Consider the following 10,692-nt stretch of genomic DNA (forward strand, 5'->3'; position numbering starts at 1 on the left):
AATTACAAGTTTTCTTATTATTCACTTCAATAAGCAATATAATGTAAAAACACAGACTCTTTCAGATTAATATAATTAATCCCAACAAACAAACATTTTATTGAACCTTATAGTCCTCAACAACTCAGGATATGTATGTATATAGATTTTTATAAGTATATAGGCCTAACAATACGCATGTACAATTTTACTAATGATGGGCAGAATGCTGTTCCGTATGTGATGTTTCAATGATTTCTTTGACGGTGATGTTGAAGACACTGAACAATTACCACACCCCACAAGGCGTCGTTGACTTGTACTAGACAAACAAGACAACTTTGTTCATCCAACTGTCCCAATACACAACCTTAAAGTGTTTGTTGTTTATGTTTCTTCAGTGTATTGCTGTTTCAGGTCCGACCTGCCCTTACCCATACACTTTGGTTCTGGACGAATGCTTCTACCTGAGTCCACACCTGGTCACGTGGGAGGCGGCGCGTAGGCACTGTCAAGGAATGATGGGGGACTTGGCCACACCCAAATACCTCTACGCCATCAAGTCATTCCTACTGAATAAGTCAAACGTTGAAGGTTAGTATGGGAGGGGATGTGGTGTACTCACATTGTTGTGCTTCTATGGTCGCACTCTGCTTCTTGCTTCGCCTTTCGATTATTTTAGCTATGATGCAAAGACTCTTATCCGTTTCTCGTCATTTTTACAGTTAAAATTGTGTACGTAACTAATTTTAACAAGTGCTAAGTCTAACTCTCAACAATTATTAACAACCGAAGAAGTTCTTAATATACATTTCTGACTCGTCTGTGTATCCAAGATTCCATCTATTGTTACGTGTATTTGTTAAAAAGAAAATTTAATCATCACTTCAGAGTCTACCTCACTTATCACCGACGCGCCAAACTCGTGTTGATTTATCAGTTCCACAACCGAACACCTTCACTTAAACACCAGACATGAGACACCCTATTATAGGCCATCTATTAATATTATACTTTAACTCTCACATCAACAAATTCAGATGTTTCCCGGCTAGAAGCTGAATTCTGCCACTAATTCGTAATTATTATTATTACACAAAGAAAATATTAACGTGATGTATCAATGATAAGATCAGTAGATGTCATGAGGAGGATTCCCTGGGAGTACCCAGCGCCAAGGTTCGAATCCTTTTCATGACTCCTGTTGATTCTCATTATTTTTATTATTATTCTCACATCTTGTCCTTTTAGTTAATCATGACGATTATTACATACCACTTTAGTATGCAGTCTTCGTGTCGTTTACACTTTAGTGTGTTGTCTAACTGGACATTTACTCTTTAGTGTATCGTCTACTTGACCATTTACACTTTAGCATAAAGCCTACCTGGCCACTTACACTTTACCATATTCTACCTGGCCATTTACACTCTAGTGTACGATCTACCTGGTCATTTACACTGTAGTGTACGGTCTACCTGGTCATTTACACTGTAATATACGATCTACCTGGTCATTTACACTGTAAAGTACAGGTTGACGACACGGTGAATAGTTAGTTGAGGGTGATGAGATGTGATGGGCTTGTGAGTGGCGGGTAGCTCCTAATTCCAAGAAGCGGAATACACCATCATAAAGCTCCTACTAAGGATAATCACTCAGTGGATCATGATACTAGAAGTGCGAGTGGATAAGGAGTTTAAGGCGCTTCACTTAAGCCCCATTCCAGGTTCCCAAGGCCTGGCGTACAGTTGTGTGGTGGCGTTGAAAGCTGCGCCCTCTCTTGGTAAGGACTCAGGTCCTACAACGTATTTACACTATAGTACATGAATCGTGAATCCATGTTTTCAAGAATTTCAGCCGTGACGAAGATATTAACGACGAAGGTTGTAGGGAAGAAGTCGTTTACCATGATATGCAGGAAGATTGTGTGACAATATATTATATATATATATATATATATATATATATATATATATATATATATATATATATATATATATATATATATATATATATATATATATATATATATATATATATATATATATATATATATATATATATATATATATATGCGAACAAGCCTGAATGGTCCCCAGGACAATATGCAACTGAAAACTCACACCCCAGAAGTGACTCGAACCCATACTCCCAGGAGCCACGCAACTGGTATGTACAAGACGCCTTAATCCACTTGACCATCACGACCGGACATAATGAGGTGATAGCCGAGGCTATTTGAACCACCCCACCGCCGGCACTCGGATAGTAATCTTGGGCATAGCATTTTACCAAATCACCTCATTCTTTGGGGCACACGTGAGGAACACAAATGCGAACAAGCCTGAATGGTCCCCAGGACAATATGCAACTGAAAACTCACACCCCAGAAGTGACTCGAACCCATACTCCCAGGAGCCACGCAACTGGTATGTACAAGACGCCTTAATCCACTTGACCATCACGACCGGACATAATGAGGTGATAGCCAAGGCTATTTGAACCACCCCACCGCCGGCACTCGGATAGTAATCTTGGGCATAGCATTTTACCAAATCACCTCATTCTTTGGGGCACACGTGAGGAACACAAATGCGAACAAGCCTGAATGGTCCCCAGGACAATATGCAACTGAAAACTCACACCCCAGAAGTGACTCGAACCCATACTCCCAGGAGCCACGCAACTGGTATGTACAAGACGCCTTAATCCACTTGACCATCACGACCGGACATAATGAGGTGATAGCCGAGGCTATTTGAACCACCCCACCGCCGGCACTCGGATAGTAATCTTGGGCATAGCATTTTACCAAATCACCTCATTCTTTGGGGCACACGTGAGGAACACAAATGCGAACAAGCCTGAATGGTCCCCAGGACAATATGCAACTGAAAACTCACACCCCAGAAGTGACTCGAATCCATACGTCTTGCGTATGGGTTAAGGCGTCTTAAGGCGTCTTGTACATACCAGTTGCGTGGCTTATTAGGCCGGATTTGCCTAATAAGCCAAGTTTTCATGAATTAATTGTTTTTCGACTACCTAACCTAACCTAACCTAACTTTTTCGGGTACCTAACCTAACCTGACCTATATAGATAGGTTAGGTTAGGTTAGGTAGGGTTGGTTAGGTTCGGTCATATATCTACGTTAATTTTTTTTCGTAAAACTTATTACATTTTCAAAGACTTTAGCTTACACATACACAACTAAATAGAACTTACACATCTTCGATTTGTTTATATCTACATTTGAGTGAGGTGGATGGGGTGAGGTGGTATTAATTGGGGTAATAAATTCCTAAACACAAGACAGAACACGAAACAATGGGTATTGAATGGAAGTGATTTGTAGAAAGCCTATTGGTCCATATTTCTTGATGTTTCTATATTGGAGCCGAGTCTTGAGGTGGGTAGAATATAGTTGTGCATTAATTGGCTGTTGATTGCTGGTGTTGACTTCTTGATGTGTAGAGCTTCGCCGACGTCAAGCCGCCTGCTATCGCTGTATCTATCGATGATTTCTGTGTTGTTTACTAGGATTTCTCTGGCGATGGTTTGGTTGTGGGAAGAGATTATATGTTCCTTAATGGAGCTCTGTTGCTTATGCATCGTTAAACGCCTAGAAAAAGATGTTGTTGTCTTGCCTATATACTGGGTTTTTTGGAGCTTACAGTTCCCAAGAGGGCATTTGAAGACATAGACGACGTTGGTCTCTTTTAAAGCGTTCTGCTTTGTGTCTGGAGAGTTTCTCATAAGTAGGCTGGCCGTTTTTCTGGTTTTATAGTAAATCGTCAGTTGTATCCTCTGATTTTTGTCTGTAGGGATAACGTTTCTATTAACAATATCTTTCAGGACCCTTTCCTCCGTTTTATGAGCTGTGGAAAAGAAGTTCCTGTAAAATAGTCTAATAGGGGGTATAGGTGTTGTGTTAGTTGTCTCTTCAGAGGTTGCATGGCGTTTCACTTTCCTTCTTATGATGTCTTCGACGAAACCATTGGAGAAGCCGTTGTTGACTAGGACCTGCCTTACCCTACAGAGTTCTTCGTCGACTTGCTTCCATTCTGAGCTGTGGCTGAGAGCACGGTCGACATAAGCGTTAACAACACTCCTCTTGTACCTGTCTGGGCAGTCGCTGTTGGCATTTAGGCACATTCCTATGTTCGTTTCCTTAGTGTAGACTGCAGTGTGGAAACCTCCGCTCTTTTCCATGACTGTTACATCTAGAAAGGGCAGCTTCCCATCCTTTTCCATCTCGTAAGTGAAACGCAGCACGGAACTCTGCTCAAATGCCTCCTTCAGCTCCTGCAGATGTCTGACATCAGGAACCTGTGTAAAAATGTCGTCAACATACCTGCAGTATATGGCCGGTTTCAAGTTCATTTCGACTAAGACTTTTTGCTCGATGGTACCCATGTAGAAGTTTGCAAACAGGACACCTAGGGGAGAACCCATGGCGACCCCATCTACTTGCTTATACATGTGCCCATCCGGGCTCAAGAAGGGTGCCTCTTTAGTACAAGCTTGGAGTAGTTTCCTTAGAATGTTTTCTGGTATGTCAAGAGGAGTGCAGGCCTGATCACGATACACTCTGTCGGCTATCATCCCGATTGTCTCGTCCACAGGTACGTTGGTGAACAGTGATTCTACGTCCAACGAGGCTCTTATCCCTGTGGCCCGTGTGCCCCACAGTAAGTTAACAAATTCCTTTGGCGACTTCAGGCTGAAGGCGCAAGGGACATAAGGAGGCAGCAGGAGTATATATATATATATATATATATATATATATATATATATATATATATATATATATATATATATATATATATATATATCCACCTATATAAGGCTCTAGTTCGGCCGCATCTAGAGTATCCCCCAATACCACTACACACCATAAAGAAAACTAACATGTAAAAACTGCAAGCAGTACAAAATAAGGCGCTAAGGAGAGCAGCAAAACACCGTCCACCATATGATCAGACAATCCAGGAGCTCCATGAACTCTTGAACATACAGTCACTAAACACCAGACTACAGCACCAAGCCATCAGGGTGTGGAACACCATCGAAATGTTAGAGGACCCAATGCCACCCAATGTTAGAAAGATTACTCCAAGATGAGACGCCCCGCTCCCACAGCTGGTAGCCCAAGAGCCTCGATTTACTAGATGAAAACCCAGCCCTACAATACATAATTCCCAGATGATATACTAACCAGATATCCTTCCCCCCATAATTGAAAAATTTAGTATGTATGTGTATAGTTATGTATTTGCATATGTATATGGGTATATATGTAAGTACGTGGGTGTGTGTATATATATATATATATATATATATATATATATATATATATATATATATATATATATATATATATATATAAATATATATATATATATAATATATATATATATATATATATATATATATATATATATATATATATATATATATATATATATATATATAATATATATATACATATAAATATATATATACATATATATATATAAATATATATATATATAAATATATATATATATATATATATATATATATATATATATATATATATATATATATATATATATATATATATATATATATATATATATATATATACTTGACTTGCAACAATGATCGAACCCGTCTGTGACATTCATCAATGTTTCCCATTGTTGTGTTTTTCAAGAGATCCATAACCTTTAAGCACCTTTTTGCATTATTATTTTTGTATCAACCCATGTATATCTTGTAACCATCAAATGCATAATAAAGCACAAAAAATAAAAAAGGAAGGGGGTGGTAGGAGAAAAGCACACAGAAACTGTATTGGAGGGGATCTAAACATTCCCTCTAATGCGTTATGCGTGGTTTCCTCCGAGGCTATGGGTCCCCCTCCTTCCAGCTAGAGGTGGTACTCCCTTATATATATATATATATATATATTTTATTAAATATGACCGAAAAAGTAAGATTAATAATTCTAACACGAATTTTCTCAATCTTTCGTACATTATGCTTCACTGTTGGAGGTAAATCAAAAATCACTTCTCCAAAATTCATTTTTATTTCTAGTCTGACGCGACACGGGCGCGTTTCGTAAAACTTATTACATTTTCAAAGACTTCACAAATACACAACTGATTAGAACTTGCGTTTCCCTGATTTTATATCTACATTTGAGTGAGGTGGGAAGGGTGATGTGGCATTACATTTGAGTGAGGTGGGAAGGATGATGTGGCATTAGAGGATATTAATAGGGTATTAAAAGTATCAACACAAGACAGAACACGAAACAATGGATATTGAATAGAAGTGTTTGTAGAAAGCCTATTGGTCCATATTTCTTGATGCTTCTATATTGGAGCGGAGTCTTGAGGTGGGTAGAATATAGTTGTGCAATAATTGGCTGTTGATTGCTGGTGTTGACTTCTTGATGTGTAGTGCCTCGCAAACGTCAAGCCGCCTGCTATCGCTGTATCTATCGATGATTTCTGTGTTATTTACTAGGATTTCTCTGGCGATGGTTTGGTTATGGGAAGAGATTATATGTTCCTTAATGGAGCCCTGTTGTTTATGCATCGTTAAACGCCTAGAAAGAGATGTTGTTGTCTTGCCTATATACTGGGTTTTTTGGAGCTTACAGTCCCCAAGTGGGCATTTGAAGGCATAGACGACGTTAGTCTCTTTTAAAGCGTTCTGTTTCGTGTCTGGAGAGTTTCTCATGAGTAGGCTGGCCGTTTTTCTGGTTTTATAGTAAATCGTCAGTTGTATCCTCTGATTTTTGTCTGTAGGGATAACGTTTCTATTAACAATATCTTTCAGGACCCTTTCCTCTGTTTTATGAGCTGTGGAAAAGAAGTTCCTGTAAAATAGTCTAATAGGGGGTATAGGTGTTGTGTTAGTTGTCTCTTCGGAGGTTGCATGGCTTTTCACTTTCCTTCTTATGATGTCTTCGATGAAACCATTGGAGAAGCCGTTATTGACTAGAACCTGCCTTACCCTACAGAGTTCTTCGTCGACTTGCTTCCATTCTGAGCTGTGGCTGAGAGCACGGTCGACGTATGCGTTAACAACACTCCTCTTGTACCTGTCAGGGCAGTCGCTGTTGGCATTTAGGCACATTCCTATGTTTGTTTCCTTTGTGTAGACTGCAGTGTGGAAACCTCCGCCCTTTTCCATGACTGTTACATCTAGAAAAGGCAGCTTCCCATCCTTTTCCGTCTCGTAAGTGAAACGCAGCACGGAACTCTGCTCAAATGCCTCCTTCAGCTCCTGCAGATGTCTGACATCAGGTACCTGTGTAAAAATGTCGTCAACATACCTGCAGTATATGGCCGGTTTCAAGTTCATGTCGACTAAGACTTTTTGCTCGATGGTACCCATGTAGAAGTTTGCAAACAGGACACCTAGGGGAGAACCCATAGCGACCCCATCTACTTGCTTATACATATGCCCATCCGGGCTCAAGAAGGGTGCCTCTTTAGTACAAGCTTGGAGTAGTTTCCTCAGAATACTTTCTGGCATGTCAAGAGGAGTACAGGCTGGATCACGATACACTCTGTCGGCTATCATTCCGATTGTCTCGTCCACAGGTACGTTGGTAAACAGCGATTCTACGTCCAACGAGGCTCTTATCCCTGTGGCCCGTGCGCCCCGCAGTAAGTCCACAAATTCCTTTGGAGACTTCAGGCTGAAGGCGCAAGGAACATAAGGAGTCAGCAGGCCGTTGAGTCGCTTTGCCAATCTGTACGTGGGTGTGGGTATCTGGCTAATGATTGGCCGAAGTGGGTTTCCAGGCTTGTGCGTCTTGACATTTCCATACGCATATCCAGGTTTATATTCCCCAATGATCTTTGGCAGGTGGAGTCCGGATTTCTTGGCGTTCACAGTTTCGATCAGTTTGTTGACCTTTGTTTTTAATTCGGCTGTAGTGTCCTTCGTTACCCTTTGGAACTTAGTTTGGTCTGGAATTAAAAACAAAGGTCAACAAACTGATCGAAACTGTGAACGCCAAGAAATCCGGACTCCACCTGCCAAAGATCATTGGGGAATATAAACCTGGATATGCGTATGGAAATGTCAAGACGCACAAGCCTGGAAACCCACTTCGGCCAATCATTAGCCAGATACCCACACCCACGTACAGATTGGCAAAGCGACTCAACGGCCTGCTGACTCCTTATGTTCCTTGCGCCTTCAGCCTGAAGTCTCCAAAGGAATTTGTGGACTTACTGCGGGGCGCACGGGCCACAGGGATAAGAGCCTCGTTGGACGTAGAATCGCTGTTTACCAACGTACCTGTGGACGAGACAATCGGAATGATAGCCGACAGAGTGTATCGTGATCCAGCCTGTACTCCTCTTGACATGCCAGAAAGTATTCTGAGGAAACTACTCCAAGCTTGTACTAAAGAGGCACCCTTCTTGAGCCCGGATGGGCATATGTATAAGCAAGTAGATGGGGTCGCTATGGGTTCTCCCCTAGGTGTCCTGTTTGCAAACTTCTACATGGGTACCATCGAGCAAAAAGTCTTAGTCGACATGAACTTGAAACCGGCCATATACTGCAGGTATGTTGACGACATTTTTACACAGGTACCTGATGTCAGACATCTGCAGGAGCTGAAGGAGGCATTTGAGCAGAGTTCCGTGCTGCGTTTCACTTACGAGACGGAAAAGGATGGGAAGCTGCCTTTTCTAGATGTAACAGTCATGGAAAAGGGCGGAGGTTTCCACACTGCAGTCTACACAAAGGAAACAAACATAGGAATGTGCCTAAATGCCAACAGCGACTGCCCTGACAGGTACAAGAGGAGTGTTGTTAACGCATACGTCGACCGTGCTCTCAGCCACAGCTCAGAATGGAAGCAAGTCGACGAAGAACTCTGTAGGGTAAGGCAGGTTCTAGTCAATAACGGCTTCTCCAATGGTTTCATCGAAGACATCATAAGAAGGAAAGTGAAAAGCCATGCAACCTCCGAAGAGACAAATAACACAACACCTATACCCCCTATTAGACTATTTTACAGGAACTTCTTTTCCACAGCTCATAAAACAGAGGAAAGGGTCCTGAAAGATATTGGTAATAGAAACGTTATCCCTACAGACAAAAATCAGAGGATACAACTGACGATTTACTATAAAACCAGAAAAACGGCCAGCCTACTCATGAGAAACTCTCCAGACACGAAACAGAACGCTTTAAAAGAGACTAACGTCGTCTATGCCTTCAAATGCCCACTTGGGGACTGTAAGCTCCAAAAAACCCAGTATATAGGCAAGACAACAACATCTCTTTCTAGGCGTTTAACGATGCATAAACAACAGGGCTCCATTAAGGAACATATAATCTCTTCCCATAACCAAACCATCGCCAGAGAAATCCTAGTAAACAACACAGAAATCATCGATAGATACAGCGATAGCAGGCGGCTTGACGTTTGCGAGGCACTACACATCAAGAAGTCAACACCAGCAATCAACAGCCAATTATTGCACAACTATATTCTACCCACCTCAAGACTCCGCTCCAATATAGAAGCATCAAGAAATATGGACCAATAGGCTTTCTACAAACACTTCTATTCAATATCCATTGTTTCGTGTTCTGTCTTGTGTTGATACTTTTAATACCCTATTAATATCCTCTAATGCCACATCATCCTTCCCACCTCACTCAAATGTAATGCCACATCACCCTTCCCACCTCACTCAAATGTAGATATAAAATCAGGGAAACGCAAGTTCTAATCAGTTGTGTATTTGTGAAGTCTTTGAAAATGTAATAAGTTTTACGAAACGCGCCCGTGTCGCGTCAGACTAGAAATAAAAATGAATTTTGGAGAAGTGATTTTTGATTTACCTCCAACAGTGAAGCATAATGTACGAAAGATTGAGAAAATTCGTGTTAGAATTATTAATCTTACTTTTTCGGTCATATTTAATAAAATATGTCTACAGGAAAGACTGCTACCAAAATATACTAATATATATATATATATATATATATATATATATATATATATATATATATATATATATATATATATATATATATATATATATATATATATATATATATATATATATATATATATATATATACATATATATATATGTATGCATGTATGTATATATGTGCTTGTGCATACACATATATACATGTATGTATATATGTGTATGCATGTATGTATATAACCTTGATATAGGCTCGTGCTGCATGAGCTGCTGCTTCACAGCCATGGGGGACACCAAAACCTAGTTGATGGAGTCGAAGCATCGTTGATGCGTCTATGCTAATTTTTCTGACAGCTGCCCTAGCAACAAGGCGCCGAAGTGTGTTACCCACGGTAATGGGTCTGACTCCACCATCCTTCTTCTTAAGGGAACAAAGGGATGCTCCGAAGAAGAAGGGTTTAATTGTATCTGGGATCAACCCGGAGAGACAATCGTTGACAAACTTCGTGATCTCTGACAGTAGTGTCTCGGTAACTTCGCCGAGAACTGGGTTTGTCATCTCCTTGAGGTGCTGAGGTCTTACTCTAGTGTATCCCCCTGCTGAGCCTGGCGGAAATGACATGATGGCTTTGTATACCTCTGACGCTTGGAGGAATAGAGGTCCCATGTCTGGGACATTTGTGTCCCGAGCAATGGGTTCCCATGGTACTCTAGGAGGGTGCTTCTCTCTCAGTGAGTCGG

At 40.7% G+C, this 10,692-nt stretch overlaps 1 protein-coding gene across 1 annotated transcript in view; it reads left to right on the forward strand.

Moving 5' to 3' along the window:
- The window catches only part of LOC138354882 (C-type lectin lectoxin-Enh4-like), a 29,506-nt gene that overhangs the window by 966 nt on the left and 17,848 nt on the right, over positions 1-10,692 (forward strand). The window contains exon 2 of the mRNA XM_069309362.1: positions 397-573. Coding sequence (XP_069165463.1) covers positions 397-573 — 177 coding nt within the window. The remainder of the gene's footprint in view (positions 1-396; positions 574-10,692) is intronic.

This window comes from Procambarus clarkii, chromosome 65 (genome assembly GCF_040958095.1).
Source record: "Procambarus clarkii isolate CNS0578487 chromosome 65, FALCON_Pclarkii_2.0, whole genome shotgun sequence".
Classification (NCBI taxonomy): domain Eukaryota; kingdom Metazoa; phylum Arthropoda; class Malacostraca; order Decapoda; family Cambaridae; genus Procambarus; species Procambarus clarkii.